This window comes from Melanostigma gelatinosum, assembly GCF_949748355.1.
Source record: "Melanostigma gelatinosum genome assembly, chromosome: 12".
NCBI lineage: Eukaryota > Metazoa > Chordata > Actinopteri > Perciformes > Zoarcidae > Melanostigma > Melanostigma gelatinosum.
Genome location: NC_136645.1, coordinates 11835498 through 11856625, shown reverse-complemented (window position 1 = coordinate 11856625; position 21128 = coordinate 11835498). Strand labels below are relative to the sequence as shown.

Below are 21128 nucleotides of genomic sequence, written 5' to 3'. Positions count from 1 at the left end.
TTCGGCTGTGATTGGCTGTTGGTCCCGCACACTCCCCACTAGAGCAGCATTGGTCCAAGAAAGAGACTGTTCTGTGTTTGTGTGTACAGTTCCACATGTGTGAGAAGAACGCCACAGAAAAATAGTCTAATCAGACCAACCCTGGACCTCACTTGAACCTTTAGACCTCACTTTTATTGTGTACATATTTAGTGTGTTGTCATGTGTAAAATGTTACAGTCTTATATTACAAATGGCTGATTATCAGATGATTTACAAGCGTTAGCCTAACTTTGTCAAGTAATTTGTGTTTAAAGAATCCAGTGGCCATATATAATGTATTATAGTAGATCACGTGAAATGGTTTACAACAAAAACATGCATCCAAACATGCATTAGATTTGTGACGTCACGTGATTGCCTGTGCTCCTGTCATCTCTTTGATAGACATTGACTACCCTACATTCAGAATAGCCGAGTTTTCAAACTGGTAGGTCAGTGTTACACTCAGATATCAGCAGACATCTTATAACAGAAATCTTTACTGCATTGAAGATTAAAAAGAAAGAAAGAAATCATGGATAAACCAAAACAACTCCCACTTCATCGTCTGAATAAAGAACCTAATAGGCTGAGTGAGCAATTTGATCAGCTCCAGGGTCAAGTCTCTGAGTTTGAGCATGATTACAAACAGTACGAGGCCTATAGAAAGCTGACAGAAAGAAATGACAGTTTTAATCCACCGATAATCACTCCATACACTGGATTTACTTGTAGACATCCGCACAGATTACCACTGGACAGCGTACTGGAGATAATAGCCGAACGACCTAATCTCCCAGAAATTGAAATGTATTCAGATTTAAAAGGAAAATGTTGTATTTCCATGGACATAATGAAGCACTTTCATTAAACATGTCATCTAATCTATTCCAACTCATCACACGTGCTTCTCAACACCACGTTGCGCTAACAAGAGTCTAAACCACAGAACGCTCAGGCCTGTGGGCCAGTTAAGCTTACGGTGCAAGCAGCCATTTCAATCTTCCTCATGTTGTGGACCCTGTGAAGGTCCTCCACCTCTTTGTCGGTTCGCTCTTTCAGAGGATAGTTCCTCACCTGTTGTTCTGAGTAAAAGGCCTGTGGCAGACAGCCAGAAGTGATTTAGATTTCTTAGTACAGATCATACAATTCTGTGATAATTAAGAAAATGCAACACTTCTCTGAGCTTGTTCCTCGGCCATCTTACCTTCGCGGCTTTGCCTTTGGCCGTCTTGGAATCCCAGCATTCTCTTCTTAGGACATCGCTGACGTGGCATTTTGCTAAAATCTCAAACTGGATTTCATTTCTCACCTACAATGTGACTGCGTTAAGAATCTCTTCCGTCATCATTGATCACTGTCATTGAGTTCATGTTTGTGTGTGTGTGTGTGTGCATTACCCGAGTAACTTCCTGCTCCACCGTGGCCTCCAGTCTCTGCTGCTCCTCAACATCCGGGTTCAACTCTTGTTGTTCTAGACACTCAATATTTGGGAGGTTCTCATTTTCGCGCATCATCTCCTGGATCTGCAACACGGAATAAACGGTTTATTCATCATATTGTTTGTTCGACAAACTTTTTGTGAAAATTTAAACAACCGTCTGTGAATTGTTTCGTAATTGTGCAACTATCTTTAATATAACCCGAACCCTAAATACTGGATTAATACATTACTACGAATATAACTTCTTTTTTGAATTTTTATTTATGATGGACTTAAAGCATAGAGTATTTGTATATCCTAGAAAACAATTAAAGTGGAAATTAAAATGGTAGAACGTTCAAAATAGGTCAAATGTTCTTGAGACGGACCTGATGATGCTTTGAAATACCATTGGATCACATGGCATGGTTTGATAGAGTATTTATTCATGTATTATTCAATTTAGTTCAATACTTATTCATTCATGCATTTATTAACAGAATTCCACATACTGTTTTTATCCTTACGCTTATGATTGCTTTAGCTTTGTGATGTTTTTCCTCTTTCATTTACTGTGTGTGTGTGTGTGTGTGTGTGTGTGTGTGTGTGTGTGTGTGTGTGTGTGTGTGTGTGTGTGTGTGTGTGTGTCTCGCCCTGGTAGTGAGCTGCGGCGCGTAATTACAGGGATGGTTCTCATTGAATTGAAAAGCACTTATCAGACATGTCTAATGATGTAGTATTTAGGCTTACATGGACTGTGAGATGTTGTTTAATGTTTCTCGTGCTCAAGAACCTCAGTTTCCTCTTAAGGGAAGATTTAAATGGACAAATATGTAATAAAACTCACTTACATCGCCAAGTAACTCTTTGATGGGTTTCCTCAGGCTTTTCTTTGTCTCAGAATATTGCTCATTGTCTTCTTTTATAACCTGCTCAAAATATTAGATGGAAAACAAATTACATTATTAAAGTGTGTACACTTCTGTCAACTCATAACACATTCCCATCTTCTTACAGGAAGTAAACCTGACTTGCAAACAAACAGCATGTTGATGATAATTCATTTTACAACATGGGGAAAGAATATTACTTACATTCCCCAGAACACGCGAGTCAGACTAGAGAGCATGTCGTAGCATAAAAGCAGGCTTTAAATCGCCTCTACCCGTTTTCCCATGTGTGAATGTCGATCAGGTGTAAAACCCACAATTCAAAGCCTGCCACACCTTCGGTATCAATTTATTGTTCTCAAGAAGCTGTCAGGTGACAAAGTACTGAACATTTGTTTTCAAATGCTTATCTGCTTTCCAGCTCCATATCACTTGCTAATTGGTGTACTCCTAACTCTATGTGGCGATAAATCAAGCTGTTACACAGAGAAACTGTGGCAAAAGCAACACAGCTAGATACCTCACAGAGGTGCAAAGGACTCTTTCGAAATTCTCTACCTGCAACGGGTGAAGTACCGTAACAGTTATCCGCATCTTGTGCCACAACCACAAATATGAATATGTTAAGTCACTGACCGCCTCTCGCCTGCTGTCCAGCCAGGTGGGGTGTGCTTTAATTGAGGACTATTTTCAGCTGTGCTATTTGGTGCACTGGTGAGTATTCATGTCAGCAGGAGCGTGTATCAAAATAAAAATGAATAAATCACGGTGCCTGTGTTGATCGTAACGAAGGAGCAGGTCAGAGATGTGTAAAGCAGCGACTCGGCGGTGTGTTTTCAATAGTTTTTGGACAACATTGATCTTCATGGCACAGAGGAACAAGCTCCTGTAAGGCTTTGGCTACAGAGACACTACTTGCACTTTTCAATTCATTGTTGGTTTTGGTCTTTTCATGGGATTTGTAAAAAAAAAAGAAAAAATCCTATTTCTGGAAGATTAAAATAGTTTTCCTACAAGTAGAAACTGGTATGGAAAAGGAAAAGATCTTTAAACTTCAAAACAAAAGCGTGCCGGGGCGAGCGGAGGAGACGGACGTGGAATGTGATATTATTCAGTAGTGAGAGTTGGCTGTGAGATTTATTGGATCTTTGTTTTCCTGCAGATTATGATCACGATCCCCCTTGACCCACCACTTCGGTTGTATTTATTTGACTTTCCTCGAGGCCAACGCCGAGAGAGGAAAAATACAGTTTAAAATGCACTCTATCAAACGGCGTAAGAGCGGCATCACGACTGCGAACAACAGTTCCCTCTGCTGTTCACAGCTGTGCGTTATGTAAGCATGACAGACTGCTCGCTGGTTTACCTGAGATCAGTGCACACAAGAGAGCCATCTTTAAAGCCAGCAGTGAGAAGTGTCTGGCTGTCTGCAGCAAAGGTCACGCTCCGAACTCCACCCAGGCGGCATAAGTGACATTGCAGTTCAATGTGCCGCTCCTATGTGTGCGGCGACAGCATTGTCATACACACCACAGATAATGGAAACAAGATTCAAAAGTTGACAAGGAGGAATTAAGATGAAATAAAAGGAGCTCCTACCATGGAAGCCGTTTCTCGGATAAGTAGGAGGCCATCTCGGCCCCCAGAAGCCAGCCATAACTGATGAGGAGACAGACTGAGAGAGGCAGGACCCAGAGGGTGACCCCTCACTTCCTGCTCTGGTTTGAGCCGGACCACCTGTTCACTGGAGAGGCCGTCTGTGTCCTGGGCAGAAAAGTCAGGGATCAGGATAATGTGTTGATGGCTGGCAAAATAAAATAGTAGTTTACTATGATTGTATCAACAATATTTCAGGTGGATGAAGACATCGTAATAATCTGTCACATTAGGCAGCAGTGAACCTGGGGAAGCTCAAATCGCTGAAGACTGTTCCTCTCTTGGCAGTAAGCAAAGACCTCACTGAGTCCCAGAACACAGGATTCAAGAGGATGAGGCACTTCGTATCTGGACACTTTGAGGACGAGAGTAGACAAACAACCATGTCTTTTTAACACATTTTTAATATGTGTAATTAATGCATGTTGTTAAACCCAATCAAATGATAAATGAGTGTCCTGCTTTCTGAACAATGACATTCAATTTATATCCAATCTTTGTGTTTGGGGTTCTACGGGAAGCAAAGAGAAACATGATCATCTAGTACATCAATTATGTATATTAATTAACAAAGCATGCATGTGTGCACCTGTTTAGCTGTGTAAAGCTAAAGCCATGTGAAAGTTTATCTGACTGATGAGGTGAAACATTCCTGAACCAGAAGCATGTTTGAAAGTGAATCTTTTCACATGTGCATGTTATCACTGTAGGTGGCCTGCGGAGCGAGTTTAGGGTCATGGTGAGTGTGACCACGGTCCTGAAGATGGTGAGCCTGTTTGTTGCAGAGCTCATCAGCTCCATCACAGACTGGTTCCAGTCCAAACCAGCATGGGCCAACCTAGAAGTGCTGGAGGAAACAGAGCTGAAGACCACTGGAGGGGGTGAGTCTGAAAACAGAAACAAGCTGAATCTATAATGTTGTAGAAATACAGATTTTGACTATGAAATTCCCTCTCTGTGTTGCTATTCTTCCATCGCAGCTCAACAAGGAAACAATGTCTGGGGAAACAAAGAAATAGGGAATCTTGTATGAACAAAATGTTTTAATTTGAATTTTCTAATTTTGGACTAACTATTTTAACTCTCTGAATGTCTTATAATTAGGATTGATTGACACAAACCCCTGTTGGGAGGTCAAAATCCAACTTTTGGTGTCTGAGATTAGAGTACAACAGCACACAAATCAATCCACAAACTTGTAGTGGGCCCAAACAGTGACTGCATCATTCATTAGGGACAAGGTGGTAAATGGACTTCTTCAGTTATCCCTCATGAACAAGAGTCAGTGGCATTCGATTCAATAATGCGCCTTCGTCTCTTTCAGTCCATGAGCGACACAGGGCCAAAACTCTGTGGGACAAGACCGGAGCTGTGGTCGTGGTTGTACGAAGACCTGGATGATTATTGTGCAGAGAGGTATGAAATCACATGCCTGTACGTGTATCAGTCATAAGAACTCTGTGGTCACTTAACTGGTTAACTTCCTTCCATGCTATTGGGTTCTCTCTGTCCGTCCCTCTCTAGGAGGCTGCTGAGCTTACCTCTCTGAAGTCCCAGCTGCAGGACCTTGAAGTCCCTCTGTTTGCAGTGGTAAAAGAAAACATTGGCAAGGAGCTGGACTGTTTCAAGAAGTACTTCACTGGGAAGGTCTATGTGGATCAGAAGGTCTGCATTTACATCTGGCTTTAAGATGTTAAGTGACATGTAGGATTACACTATTTAAGACAATAGACTGCCTTCATGTTATTTTCATAGAGAAATTGCTGCGGCCCTAAAGACTTTGTGGTTAACAAATGTCACTTTAAATATTTAGTGGCCCACTGTCAGCTGTTCTGGTCCTGGTTGTGTGATGGTCTTTTGTGTGTTTTAATGAAGACTTGTTTCTGAACTCTGCTGAGAGAACAGCTCTGATGCTTGCACACAGATCAAACATTTACCATTGGCATGACATTGGCATGGAGATTGAACCGTTGGAGTGATTAAACGCATTGTGTGTTTGCCATGTAATAAACCACTTAACCAATAATGCTTACAGAAAGATTATCTGTATATTTAGCTGTCCGTCTATTATATTTGACCTTGTTTTGGTTCGTGCCGAAGTTCAAATCTTCTTTTCCAGCCATCTTACTCGATTAGTTTGCCTGCTCCCCGGATCGTTTCGTACGCCTGCGCAGAAATCTGTTTACAAAAAGGCGGTTCAGGGAGGCGTTGCTTGTCGCTTCATTGATTTCGGTGAGTGTGCCCTTATTAAACAAATATTCCGTTATCTTGCTATCAAGTCACGGCTTCTGAACAGGTGCACTTGCTTTAGCAACCCCATGCTAGCTCCAGGCCGACACTCAATGAACCAACGGCTAATTCCATCGTTAGCTGAGCTAACCGCTAGCCACGACACTGTCGTCACCACTAGCAACAGTAACTTTGTAGGACACTGAAAGTATGTATAGATGATGTAACCGTCATGGTTATAACCTCTCAAATACGACAACATATTCTAGTCCTATTGGGTTCCAACTGTACGTGTAGTCTGTGGAGCCACGAGGTAAAGTCATTGATCACACATTGGGAGTGTGAAGGTCATTATCTGCATTCTTTGCTGTCTTCCTGATTGAATCATATAATACATGAAGCCAGGACAAACAAGAAATACGGTATCACACAACTACACACAGCAGCTGGACTATTAATACACATAACTGCACATTAATGACGGGTACAAATCAATTTAGGTTTGTTGGACAATGATTATTAAGCTTTGTTCAGCTTTTAATGGACATAAAGTAAAGCAAGAACTGGACTAATGGATTGTGAGTCCCGTATCCTTTCTGCCGAAACGAGTTACAACAGCTGGTTAAAAATGTCCCTCTTCAGATATATATATACCGGTATACATTATCATATCATCATATCTATGATATTATTGGATTATTATAAAAGATGTGTTAACATGTAGGTAGCATTTTACTGTTGCTGGGTAGCTAAAATCTATGACACATCTTCATGCTTTTTATGGTAATTATAAATGAAAAATCTGTTTGAAATGGAGGAAATTGTATTTTAGAAGCAGATCATGTTATGTATTAAAAGTCGACATGGTCAGAGTAATAGTAGTGGAGAAGAAGAATCTAAAGGAAATACTCAAGTACCTCAAAAAAGTACAGCAGTACAGTTCCTTTTGAACACTAGAACGTGATCATCGTCCAGGCATCTCATTATATACATAATACTCTTTTTCGATTCGATTTGTACCATTGTGTACAAAGTATTGGCTAACATTACATCATGTTCGTACCTGGCAGTACCAGTGCTGACAGCTACTCTCTCTGCTCACTCTTCAGAGCGTTCAGGGAGTCGAGAGTCTTCTGTGAGTTGCAGGCGTGGCCACGTGTCGGCTGCTGCTGTACTCATTTCCTTCAGCCCTTTGTCCTCCCTGTTCTTAAGTGTCAGGACACAAATGTATTTGGGTGATTTAGCGTTTGAAAGTGGATGAGCTTAATCCCGGGAGAATAAGTATTTCTTCGCGTTCTGGAAATGGAGACAAGTTAGTATATGACATTCTTACTTTTTAATCAGTTCACTTGTCTGTAACAGCTGCAAGTGTGTTCCTTTTTAATTCTCAGCTTATTAATTTCTCTGTGTATAATATTGTGGACTTCATTTCATTTTTGTGTTTTCACGTGTGTGTTGATGTGTTAACCAACATTTACATCTGGCTTTAAGATGACGATGTGTTAACCAACCACACACAAGAGCTTTGGGTGCTTATAGGACGTTTGTTTGCAAATGGAGAACTGTCATACCCCAGTGAGATTAGATAAGAATCACACCTTTTATACTTCATGCTTTTATCGTTCTTTCAGTTTGTTATTGCTCACTCTTTAGGGTGGGTAATAAATTCCTATTTTAAGCACAGATCAAACTTGGCTAACTGGCTAAACTGTCGGTATAATGTTTTATCTGGGCAGTCTAATCATGAAGAAAGATCCCATCATTTTCTCTCTTAAGTCTGTAAAATCAAATGCAGCATGGCACAAAGAAAAGACTTGTGTTTCTTTCTTTCAGGGAACTCTTGAGGGTCTTTGTAGTCAGAGGGTCAGTCTTTGTCCACGGCCCCGATGCTGGCTCTGTCCAGGTGTTGGACAGGTTTTGAGGTGGAGACTGTCCCCGCGCTGCTCTGCCCTCTCTCTGGGGAGTGCTACCACGAGCAGCCGGACCTCCACCGCAGCCAGGCCCCAGTTTCTAAGAACCCAGACTGCTCTGTTTCACCAAAGTGAAGCCAAAGCCAGTCCTGACCCAAACAAGCCTGCTTCAGGCAAGGACACATTTGACTGCCTTCACAGCTCGCTGTTCCCCGACCACAACCCAAACTTTGAGCTCGTTATTTTAACAGCCGTGACCTGTGCACAGGGTTTCTCTGCTTTCCACCTACTTTGAGCTCGAGTGACTCCCGACCTCCATGGCACTGACGAGTGTTATGAAAGTAGACAAAATAAATGAGTCATTCTATAAGATGATCATTTGTATCTTTCTATGTAAAATGGTTTGATTAGAGCAATGAATAACCTTCGTGAATTTCACAGGTTCATCCATCGTTCATAGATGAATTGCTTCACTAATTGAAAGAAGCAGTACAGAATGCTGGAGCTGAAAGTCGATTTATAGATTACGGTAGAATAGACTTTTTTTCCAGTATCTTCATAAACAATCGACAGATTAATTGATAATAAAAAAACTGTTACACTGCAAGATTTCTAACTAAATACAAAGCAAAGCACGACGTTAGCTGTCTCAGAGTGACTCATTAAAAAAAACACCAGCTGCAGTCAAATGTAGCGTCTACAAACTGGCAGAAGCCCATCTCCTTATCTCCTTAGTAGGTATGTGAGCTATCTAATGAGCTTGAGATGAGAGTACCGGGAATGTGATAAGAGGCTACGCTGGTACACAGGACAATACCCTTAACCACAAGACCAAATCTGCAAGATGGGTCTTGTTGGTCTCAGCCTTGGAGGTCTGAGGTCTTCTTGTGTAAGAAATGAGAGTGAAAGAAAGTACAACTATCACCTAGTCTCTATAGGCAATGTTAAAGAAAACTGCCAAAACTGGATTGTTAAAGCTAAGCATGTGTATTTCATTATGAGCATGTGTGAGAAATAAGACTCATTTCTCTCCTCATGTTGTTGCCTGTTTGTGCTGCAGTGTTCTCTGTGCTCGGGCTGGAGGGGGGGCTGTCCGGTATGGGGATGTGGTCATTGGGTCTGGGTGCTGTCGGAGCGGCGCTTGCCGGGATCTTCCTGGCCAACACTGATCTGTGTCTTCCTACAGCTGCTCAGGTGTCACTGGAGAACCTTGAAGAGGCGGACCTGCGCTCCACCAAAGATGGTAGGTAGCCTTTCTGATTGGCTGTGTAATTCTGTCACCCACTAATAAGCCTGTTGGTCTCAACACCGGTTGTTGTTAAACCCATATGAGAATCAGCCATTTCCTGTTTTCTTTACTGTCGTATATTTGTATGCGTTGTACGTGCACTGAATGAGGATTTAGGGCAAAGCTGCTTTCTCAAGTCTGCTGGTATTACAGATTAGATCACTGTAAAGGTCTTTGTCCAAAGCTGAAGGCCATGTTCATGTGACCATGAACATTTAGCCTTTCCTCCCGTGTGAAGGCGTCATCTTTTATCTTCCACACAGTAGATTGATTCGATTTATGTAGCAGTAAAACCCATGACATTCTTGTGCTTTATTTTTTTTTTTATCAGAGACACGTCGGCCTTGTGTTAGAAACTATTTGTTCTTGTTTTGTCTGCAGGCAACAACGTCATCAAAGCCAAGAGCCTGTGGGACATGAACGGGGCTGTGGTCATGGCCGTACGACGCCCTGGATGATTTTTGTGCAGAGAGGTGATACACAATGTTTCTGAATGACGGAGGAGAAGGTGTTACACATGACTCAGAGTTGAAATGTTTACTCTGAAGGTATCTCTCTCTCTCTTTAGGAGGCCTCTGAGCTGTCCTCTCTGCAGCCCGAGCTGGAGAAGCTCGGGGTCCATCTGGTTGCTGTGGTGAAGGAGGACGTCGGCGCAGAGATCGAGGACTTCAGACCGCACTTCGCTGGGGACATCTACATAGATGAAAAGGTCAGCTGTGGTAGATAACATGATACCAGAGCCACTGTTCCTCCTCTGTCTGTCTAAACTACAAAACAGTCTTACTCCTTTTTTTTTTAAAGTACCGACAATGACAACCTGCCCTAACTTGTTTCTTTGCATTTTTGTTGGTCTTCTACGACAGGAGCAGCCAGGAAAACATTATTTACATTCCGGAGCTATTAAACAATTGATTATCTATTTAAATTGTCTTTAATTATGTTTCTGTTGACTAATTGTTTCAGCTCGTGAGATTAATAATAATTTAGGTGTGGATCTGCTCATCAATCAGTGGAGTGTAAATGGCTATTAGAGTGCTGGTTGAATGAGCAATTCTTATATATGTTTTAATGATCCTAGAGTGGGTAATATGCTATCAATCATCAGTTATTACTGGGAAATGAAAATGAGTCACAGCTTGAACTAGATTTTAAGCCGTCCTTCCGCATTACTGTTCTCCTCTGCCAAACTTGAGAGTTGACGAATAAGGTTATGTAACTTTGGCTGTGCAATAGTTGAATACATCCACATGGCTGTTTTATTTCTCTTGATTATTGACTGAAGCTTAACTGTGTGATTGTAGAAGGTCTTCTACGGGCCGCTGCAGAGAAAGATGGGGGGTCTGGGGTTCCTTCGGCTCGGGGTGTGGCAGAACTTCATACGGGCCTGGAGGTCAGGCCACCAGGGCAACATGAACGGCGAGGGCTTCATCCTGGGCGGAGTGTTTGTCCTCGGAGCAGGAGCCCAGGTAAGTGTGCCTGGACCACTCGGGGAGAAATCAGTAGCGCTTCATAGAACTGTATCTGAACTGTATGTTCTGTTTGCAGGGGATTCTCCTGGAACACCACGAGAAGGAGTTTGGCAATAAAGTGCAGATTGCTGATGTTTTAGAGGCCGTTAAGAAGATTGTACGAGCAGAATAATTTAAATTTTTCCCCCAAAAACAAGTCATCAGACAAAAGGTACACAGAGTTTAGATCAAAACATAACTGCAGTTTTAACTTGACATGCTGGTTGACAGTCCATCACTGAAATATTATGACATGTATGTCTGCACTGTCTAATATCACAACATACCTCTGTCTTTTGCACATTAATTTATCGTTGGTTCAGGACAGAGCCAATATTATTTCAGGATTAGTCACCGATTACACCTCTGCAGACACCTAGAAGCTAGTGTCTTTGAGACGGGTACTAAGGGACTTAAATGCCATTTTATTGAAGGTAATTTGAAATCTGCCTTTCAGAGAACCACTAAATGTATTGATTAATTCTGTGAGCTTGTCTTTCAGTGGTACTTTTGTAATAACGTTCCTGTGTATCGTCTTTGTTTGCTTCTTCTGGTCAGGCACCCCGAATGGGCCTCCAACATGGCGGACCAGTGTGTGTGTGCGGCCTGTGTGTGTGATAATGACAACTTGAATCCAAACTCAACATTGAGAGGAGCAGGTTTGATGCTCAAACACGTACAGGTCCAGCCACTGTCGCCATGTTGAGGAGTGTTGGTGCTGCCTGAATGAAGCATGTGTGTGTGAACCTGTACATAAGCAACAAATAAAGAAGACCTCATCACCATATCGTCACTGCGTGTTTCATTTGAAGATTTCATCTGTAGGTATGTTTCTAGAAGTGTGTGTGTGTGCCACCTCCTCCACAAACGAGCCTGATCAGATCAGAACTGTGTTTTTCACACATAAGTTAGTTTTCTGTTCCCCAAAAACATTTATAATATAAATACGTTTATTATTGTTGAATTAAGCAGACAGGTTTGGACTTTAATGTTACATATTTTTATTCTATTGCTCTGAGTAAAATACATTCCACATCAAGGAAATATTTAATCACAATACATAACCAGGTGTTATGTGAAGTTTATGAGGATTTATTGATTTATTGTCAATAAAATCAATGCCAAAAATATGATCTTTAACTAAACTGTGTTGGGATTTATTTATACGTCCAATCTGTAAACTGTCGATGACGATTCTTTGCCATGTTTTTTTTTTATTTGGTGTGCTTTTGAGAAAAACTAATGAGAAAAGCCTGGAAAAAAGTTCCATACGTTAAAGCTGAAACAAAAACATTAAAAGCTACACCCTTCTTCTCCTCAAGCCAATTGATACCCGTCTCCTCTTTGGATACATCTATTGGTGCGACACGTTACGGTCACAAGCTGAGATACACGTTTACAAATGTATTTAAATGCTGACTCAGACCCTCTCGTTTTGTTCTTGACACTTATGCGCCATAATTCTAAGAGCAGAAAAACACAAAAGGACAAAGAAGCAGAAGCTAAAGAGTCTTGCTTATGAGCAATGAAAACAGCCAAACACACTGAATCGATTATTAATTAGCAGTAAGTTCAGTCAACGTCATCCAGCACCATGAACAAATACAATCTTCAATATAAACAATCTTCAGAAGCTCATTCTTTAAACAGCAACACAAATCCATCCAGCTCCTCCAGCAGCACAGCAAAGGTTATATAGTGCAGTTTCATCCACAGCAGGAAAACACACACAACACGATAACTAGGTCCTGATGATGCAGCCGGGGTACATATCGAATATCGGAATACATTAGTGATGCTGACTCTGAAACACTGTCCTGCAGTGCATGTGATCATGTCTTTGCGTCACAGAGGGGGGCGGGGCAAGGGACTCAAACTGTAGCTGTTGTCCGGGTGTTAAATGTTTAAATGAAAATGTGAATGACAATGTTAAACGTTCCAAAATTATACAAAGACATCCACAGAAGTGAGGAGTCGTATATTTGACGTTAGCGTCGCATGTGTTTCTACAATGATCCGTAGAGCACTTTGTAACTAAACTTCAATTCCAGAATCACATTTAAAACACAATCATTGTGCGTTTCTGTACAGAAGTTGATACGTGTGCAGTTGCTGCAGTCCTTTAACGCCCACAATCAGTTTACTTCAAATAAATGTTCAACTTCAAATTCCTGAAACACAAACTCGAGTGACTACAGATGCTCGATGGAGGCGAATGGAAGTTTGAACAATCTTCGTGTTGGGTTACGTTTTCAGTGACCAACATACACAAAACATTGACTCATAGTTGGTACTCTGCGACCGTGTCCACTGGAGGACCGATCCTCTCATCTCAACACTCATTAGCAGCAAACTCTGTGCTCTCTTCTGCTGCATACGTGATTCACTAACAGAGGCACACTCCTAAAAATCATCATGCATATGTGCTCCATAATATATTGTACATCATATATGTCTTTATATTTAAATATCAAAGAAAAAACAGACTTATTCTTGCATAACTTTAAGGACCTGAAATTAGACACAACAGAGTATATTCCTCCACTTGACCACCTCGGAACAAGCACCACCAACAACAACAACACCACCACCACCACCAATCAAATGCTTCATTTATATGCCACTTAAGATAGCGACTGCACTTGTTCATTACGTGATCTCAACAGTACATATTTATGTTGATAGAAAGCACACTCCGTGTTCACTGGTGCGCTCTATGGCTGTGCTTTGGGAGCTTTTGCAGTAGAATGTCTCCATATTTTCTTTGCCACATTCTACCTAGCACCTGATTACCTGGCCTATGAATATGAAGGGGCATAAGTACACTGCAGGGGAGACGAAGCGAGCAAGAAGCTGCAATTTCAACATACTTTAGTCAGTGTGTAAGAGCTTAAAATATTACTTTTCAAAGCAGAATACCGCAATGCTGACTAGCCAGGAATTGGAAAGAGGAAATCTCAAAGAAAGGAGGGGGGGGGGGGGCTCTAGGCAAAACAAAATAATTCAGAAGCCTGAAAAGCACAAGCCTTCATTTGAATCTGGAGTTACAAATAATTCACCAAAGTACCTCCAACTTATGTTAACCTGAATGCAACATGAAATATTTGAGAGTGAACCACAAATCAGTGACTTCATGAGTCGCCTCCCTACCGGCAGGTTTGACCAAAGGAAGACAGAAAACACAATAATAAAAAAAAAAAAAACAGGAGTCAGTTTTTCTTTTCTAAGGAGTGCCATCTACGTATGTACAGAGAGAACAGTCAGTGCTCTTCCTTCTCAGTGTTTTGTGTTTCCTTCTGTCAACACGCAACAACCTAACCCTGTTACACTTGGAGCGGCTCCATGCGGTTAAATAAAACAAAAAACAAATGCAGCAACATAACAACAACGACGACGAAAAACATAAATCAATTCAGTTTTTCCCACAGGACAACAGACGTGTACAGAGCATGTGTGTGTGAGTGTATCTTTGTCTTGTGTGTGTGTGTGTGCGTGTAGATGTGTTGGCTGGTCCTACAGGCCCTTGTTGAAGTAGACGGTGGTGGTGTTTGGACTTGTCTGTCGTATCCTCTCCTGCAGGTCTGCTTCCAGCCCACTCACACTCATAGAGCTACAAAGAGATAGTTGAACAGGTTTAAAGCGCTGCTGATATGTTGGACAACACTGCATGTACGCGTTTGACTGCCTTTTTCCTCCGAGGAGAGCGCGTGTGGCCGTTTGTACCTTTTCTGCGGGAAGAGGGCGCAGCACAGGGGAGTTGCAAACACCAGGCTGAGAACAAGAGGTGGAAAGGGTGGTGTTAGACAGCGTCACTGTTTCCTTTGAAAGTACAGACAATAGAGTGCATTGTGTGTCAATTACTCACCACAAACCAACGAGCCCCACCTGGACCGGAGCATTTAGAAGTGGGAACCGCTGCACGGAGACAAAGTCAAGTTGAACATGTTTGTCTGCTCAATGTTTGTGGAATACAACAGGGCTCTTTTCAGCCTCACAAAATACAGAGCCAGTAAATCCACAGACTAAAAACAAAACAACAGTAAGAGAGTGCCGCATGCAGTCTGCTTACCTTCATGAACGCTTTCTTCTCCAGAGTATTCATTATCACAGGGGGAATGGCTATAAAGAAAAAATCAAAAATAAATCAGGTGAAGTGTTCCGTTTCATGAAAGAGAATCTCTCTTTTTAGATCCACATGTCGACATTACCCATTGCTGGCATTGCCATGCCGATCCTTGACACCACCACCTGCACAATGGCCTGCTTGGCAGCATTGGTGGACTCTCCTAACCTGTTTCCATTCTCATCCATCACAGGGATACCGTACTTCAACTCCCTGGAGGAAACAGAAACTTAAGTCATGTAGAGCAGCAGCCGTCAAAAGAGCTCCTAAAAGCTGCCGAGTGGACAAAGGAGAGGGATTCGGCTTTTTTACGAGACCTCACCTCTGTCTCATGAAGGGAATGTTGATACAGTTCGCAGCGGCAACGGCAGCAAAGGGGACAAACCGGCTGGCGATCGGCGGGAGACGCTGCAAAGATGCAGAATCAAGAACACGTTCAGACGGCAAACCTCTGCACAAATGTACGTCTAGAGATTTAAATCTTTGCTCTGTATCCGTTCATTCACTTGAACCGCGGGCATTACCGTAGCTAGAGACTTGAGACCCAGGGCAGTGACCACAGCTCCAGTAGTGGCACTGACGTAGGCGACACCAAGTTGACTGTGAAGAGACAGAGTGGATGCATATCACACGTTAATTACCCACTTCCTTTTCAACCTTTGTACACATCATAAATAGATGCAGCACATGACATCTGTGGCTGACAATCAGGTAAACCAAAGTAGACCATGTCAAAGTAGAGTTGCCTCAGTAAGGGTGCAGATTCATGCTATGTTTGGATGTGCAGAGGCAACCCCCTTACTCTTCATACATGCATTAGAAGCATTTCTGCAGCGTCTGAAGGGTGTTTTTTGCAGTACAATGAGAGGAGTATGCAAATGCAAGTTTGGCATGAGGCATAAAACCTGCGTATGTCAGCATGAGTGCATGGTTACGTGGGGCTGAACATGCTGAACTGTGGAACGTAATACCGCTGTGAGGGAAGGGGAGAGGACAGCAGCTCCCTCAGCCTCCTTACAGACACTAGTTTAGAGGGAGGACAGGACAGATCTAGAGTGGAAGGGAAGTGAGAAGTCCTCCCTACTTCACGGTCATGGGAGCATCTCCACTGCGGTTGGTGTAGTTGACGACAGCGTTGAAGGACTGGTTAACCCACTGCCAGAACACCACAGCCGGAGTAGTCCTGTCAACGAGAGGGGACAACAGAGGAAGTGAGATTTCACAGTGTACAGCACACATTTGATAAAGGTTTGTCATGTAGAGCATACAAGCAAAAATACCCTTCTGTCTCCAGTCCACACAATAGAGAGTGGGTCATTCATTATAATGAGCACACTGCATGTACCATCATTCGTTACTTATTTCACTCTGTAAATACAAAGTATTTAAAACCCAGAAGTTAAGTTTTGAATAAAGTTGGTCGATAAAGATCGAGACCCATCTGTTAGTGGAGCATTGTGAACCACGAAACCACACGCAGCTAGAGATTCCTGCTGTCATGTTAATCAAGCCACACGTTTATTTCAGGTTTGTCTCAGATAGTTTGACACTTTACACACACAACACGCTCGATCCATGTTGCTGTTAACCTGAGAAACAAACTGCATTAAAACTTTGTCCCTTTAGGACTAAATGGGGTTTGGAAGTAAAACCTTTTTCTCTGGTTTGTTTTAAATCAATCAGCACAGGTTAACCTACAAGTGTTTGATTTTCACTCATTTGATACATAATCAGATCTTTTGTCAATTTTTACTATTTTAAAGCCACCATGCGCAGAATTTGAAATGTCATACTTTGGCTCCCTCCAGTGGTAGTATGCAAACACGACACCGTGATATCCCGTCGATCACCAAACCAAATTCCAAAAGTAATACTAGTAATAATTCTAATAGTGTAAAATATCAATGTTAAACAAATGAACAAGACATCATGAAATCGATTTAACATAATGAGAGTGAATAATATATTATTTATTCATTTGAGATTAACCACTTCTTAAAACCTGTAATTTTCACTTGATAAATATCTCAAACTATTAGAATGATTACTTTTTGTTGTTAATTAATTTGTTGTTTCAGCTCAACATCATCACATGACTTCACTGTCCTCTCAGCTGCCCAATGACTTACCAGTATTCAGCAGTGAGTGACATTTTTATTCTTTAAGAGGATTTTAAAATCTCAATTTTTATGCGGTGTGACATTTAAATCACATGGAAACTGTATCATATTTAGCACATTTCTGTTTTTCTATTTATTCTACTTTCTCCATTCTATTTTGATGAAGCCAGTTTCAGGCTGGTGTTTAGAAATACATTGAATCGTGTATTGAAACCTCTGCTGTACCTGTAGAAGGTGAGCATGCAGCCTGTGATGGACATGTTCATCGGCACCTGAGCTGACATCCGGCCAACCACAACCATCTTCTCTCCAGTGTCGGGGTGGAAGGCGGAGTCGTAGATGTACTTGGCTCTCCAGAGCGCATCCTCCGTCAGACCAGGCTTCGCGACCCCGGCTCTGAAGGAGTCAAAACAGTGGCGTGATGTAGTATTTTCCACATATTTAATAACAGCAGTTATCTCTCAAACACAGCATTTATTTCTGTACTCTTATTCTATCCTCTTACCTGTAGTCCTCCATGATCCCTCTGGCCTCCTCCAAAGTCTCAGAGGACAGCAGGACGTTCCTGGGATCCGTGACCATGAAGAAGTGCTTGGCGCGCCCCATAAATGTGCCTTGGTCCCATCTTGGCTCCTTGATGTTTATGTTGAGGGACAGCTCTTCAGACATCCTGGCTTTCTGTAATCAATAACAGACATGCTAGTTAGAATTCACACTATGTTACGAATCTAGTCTTAAGAATAAAGTTCAATTGACAAATATCTGATCAAAGAAAAGACATTTGATGGAAGCGTCCCTTGTTCTATAGACATGTTTTGGAGGATTTCGAGTAAGTATTGCTGATCGCCAGCCATACAAGTGAAATGATCATCATTAAAACAGATAAGCCTCCACCTCTGCTCTATTAATAGCTCTGCTACAGTTCAGAAGTCCTCTCCTCCATCACTGAACAACATACACCCGAGTACAAGTACACACATTTCTGAGCAAATAAGTCGACCAGTTTAATTCCCATTACCATGTTCGGACTGTCAATACATGTTGAAACACAAAGGACACAGTTAGACATTGTATCTCTTGCTTTATAAAGAACCATCAATTAGGTTAATGATTTACATTACTGATTAATGTCAGAAAATTGGTAAAATATGATTTCCTAAAGCCTACAGTGACTTCTTGAGATTGTGTTTTGTCAGACAAACCCAAAGATACTCATTTTACTGTCACTTAAGACAACAAACAGCAGCAAATCATCACATTTAGGGAGCAAAGATGAGACATTTTTGGTTGAAAATGAAAAACAGTTGCCCATTACGTTTCTGTTATTCGGTTGTATTAGCTCTTTACCTTTGTACGTAGTCAGTCAGTGTACAGGAGACATTTCTGTGCCGGACAGAACACTAAACTATATCAGGAATGTTCTGTGTGTGATTATGTAAGCACCAGCCCCACAGTGTTCAGGCCTTGACAAGATCATGACCTGGTTATCTCTATTTATCTGCAAACCCAAGAACATAAGTTTCCTCCAGGGCAAGGTAACAGCTGATATGGTGGATTTCAAACGCTGAATATTGTTATCTGATCAAAGAGACAGCGTGACACACACACACACACACACACACACACACACACACACACACACACACACACACACACACACACACACACACACACACACACACACACGCGCACTGGAGAAAATAACACTGAAACAGGACATTAAAAGCTAATACAATCCCCACAACATCATGTGTTGAGCTAGAGTTAGACATTTTCACGCCATCAAACCCACTTCACTTCACTCTCTTGGTAAACGAACGCCAGCCAGCTAGCTAGGTAGTTCACAAGCTAACTACTATGCTAGCTAACGCTTTAGTTAACGTCACAAGGACACACGTTGAGGCGGTGTAAACACTGACTTAGTAGAATTGTGCTTCATCATTTCAATTCATTGAAGATGTGAATGCAATCAGCAATCACACGTACCTGGTTGGCTTTCTTTTTCGAAATGTATGACCTCTCAATATCACAGTGTGGAGCTATGCTGCCTTCTGGGGCGTTTATAAGTGTCGTAAAACACATCTTCACCGCAAATGACAGGGGGGCAAATAGTGAAAGTACGTAGACATTATTTTCTGTTATACCCAACTCAACTTCATTTACCGTTGTGTTCTATACGATATAATAACAATAATAATAATAATAATAGTAATGATAATAATAATAATAGTAATGATAATAATAATAGTAATAATAATAACAGAAGTTGAGTATAGAAAATCTGACCTTCGTGGAGGCCTTTGAATGCAGCACCATGCAGTGACGTAGTGGGGCGGTGTTTGTCATGGAAGACATGAGTAGATGGAAACCCGTGGGCGTGGGAGGTAGACAACACATGATTGGTTAAGAAACAGCTGGCTGGCTCACGCATGCGTTATCATACTTTAAAGAATTTGTATAAATTGTCAATCGTTCCAGCAAAAGTCATATAAATGTCGAAAATATGACAACACCCTTGAATGGTTGTGTTTAACAAAGTTTTGTAAAGGTTTAGAAGAATATTTGTAATGTACAGTATGTCACACCCTGCAACTAAGTTGACTGCAATCCTTCCATTCTAATTGACATTATTAAATCACATTGTATGTGTGTATTCCTCAGTAAAAAACGTGCTATAAAGTAAGCGAAGCGTGTTGTTTTCTTTCTTTTTTGTTCTGTTTATTTTGGTTGTATTTATAGTATCTCTTTTGAAAACAATTATGATATATATTCATGTATGTAAATGTGATTGTCCTCGCTCCTTTTGTTCAAGCTATGAAGGCTTTTTGATGTGGATTGATTTTGTTTATAAAGTTGAATAAAATAACAATGATTATGTCCACCTAAAACATCCTTTATGATTCCTATGAGTCTGTGATTATTTACAATAATCCACCACATCAAAACATGTAGCAAAGCTAATACAAAAAAAACATGTTCACGGTCAAGGTTCTGGTTTGGCTACAGTATGTTTAGTGTTTTCATGGATGGATTACTGAATGGGCACAGAGGGCCCAATGTGTCACAGCCCCCCTGGCCTTCGCCTACAAAATATCAATCAAAGAGACAAGTACCAACCAGGAAGAGGCTCAAAATGAGCACAAATAAACAGAAAACGAATAAAAAAAGACACATGATGACTACAAAGAGATGCAAAGATACAAAGACACTCACAATGACAATGACAAGGGATGAAACAACTACAAAAAAGACACAAAATGACCCCAGAGAGACACAAAACAACAACAAAGAAGCTACTACAAATATACTCAAAACCAAAGTGAGATATGTAATAACTAGAAAGAGACACAAAACCACAACAAGAGGCTAAACAACTCAACAATGTGTGTGTTTTACTGGTATGTAGAGGTACGGCTTTTCTTTGCATGTCTGAGCCCAGAGGCGCATTGTCTCATAACCCGTCCATGAGTGTAATTAATATGATTGGTCGAATCTACGGAGATTGGGATCTGATCTGCATAGAAATTGTGATGTGACACATCTGACCACCGGGTGGGGTTGTTTACCCACCTCACAGTCACAGCGAAGGAAGTCAGGAAGATCCACAGATCACTTTCTCCACACCCACCCACCTCTCTGTAGTTTAACGGGGAAATATGGACTTAATTAGCACAACGATGTCTGCCTGAGGACAAACTGACAGAGTCTTGAGGCGGTGTTACTGCAATACAAGTGCAATTAGTGTGCTTAATCATCATTAGTCCATCGCTAATGGCTGCACAGCTGCGGAGCGTTATGTAAAAGACTTACACCTCTTAAGACATACATTGTTCCCGGGAGAACAACTGAGGCGGCACTAACAATCCGCAGGTGTCCGATTGTGCGTCAGCGAGGCGGACCAGTGAGCGTCTGTCCGAGCTCGTCCGGCACAACATGGACCCAGCAGGTAAGGCTCTCGTT

General features: G+C 41.6%; 2 protein-coding genes across 4 annotated transcripts; one reads left to right on the top strand and one right to left on the bottom strand.

The window, feature by feature from the left end:
• Positions 1-6123: 6123 nt before the first annotated feature.
• selenou1a (selenoprotein U 1a) lies at positions 6124-11710 on the top strand. Of its 3 annotated transcripts, none has more exons than XM_079280571.1 (6): positions 6124-6222; positions 9190-9372; positions 9799-9890; positions 9986-10126; positions 10719-10883; positions 10963-11710. In XM_079280571.1, exons 2-6 carry the CDS (start codon positions 9228-9230, stop codon positions 11056-11058), a joined length of 639 nt encoding a protein of 212 aa, XP_079136697.1. In that variant the 5' UTR covers positions 6124-6222; positions 9190-9227; the 3' UTR covers positions 11059-11710. The 3 variants fall into 3 exon arrangements, with proteins under 3 accessions (XP_079136697.1, XP_079136696.1, XP_079136698.1); XM_079280570.1 differs by lacking the exon at positions 6124-6222 and adding an exon at positions 7421-7531; XM_079280572.1 differs by lacking the exon at positions 6124-6222 and adding an exon at positions 7445-7531 and having other exon boundaries at positions 9316-9372.
• Positions 11711-12465: 755 nt separating this feature from the next.
• Positions 12466-19215, bottom strand: sfxn3 (sideroflexin 3). The gene is made up of 11 exons (XM_079280569.1): positions 19155-19215; positions 17674-17846; positions 17394-17564; positions 16133-16231; positions 15573-15648; positions 15371-15456; positions 15134-15261; positions 14995-15044; positions 14791-14840; positions 14649-14696; positions 12466-14535 (listed from the first exon to the last, which is right to left on the bottom strand). The coding sequence occupies exons 2-11, from the start codon at positions 17835-17837 to the stop codon at positions 14439-14441; spliced, it is 969 nt and encodes a 322-aa protein (XP_079136695.1). The 5' UTR covers positions 17838-17846; positions 19155-19215; the 3' UTR covers positions 12466-14438.
• Positions 19216-21128: the final 1913 nt, after the last annotated feature.

Coding starts and splice junctions, on each gene's coding strand:
- sfxn3 (XM_079280569.1), bottom strand. CDS start 17,837: ATGTCTGAAGAGCTGTCCCTCAACATAAACATCAAGGAGCCAAGATGG. Junction 14,841..14,994: donor AGAAGAAAGCGTTCATGAAG/GTAAGCAGACTG, acceptor GTCTCCGTGCAG/CGGTTCCCACTTCTAAATGC. Junction 14,536..14,648: donor GCCCTCTTCCCGCAGAAAAG/GTACAAACGGCC, acceptor ATCTCTTTGTAG/CTCTATGAGTGTGAGTGGGC.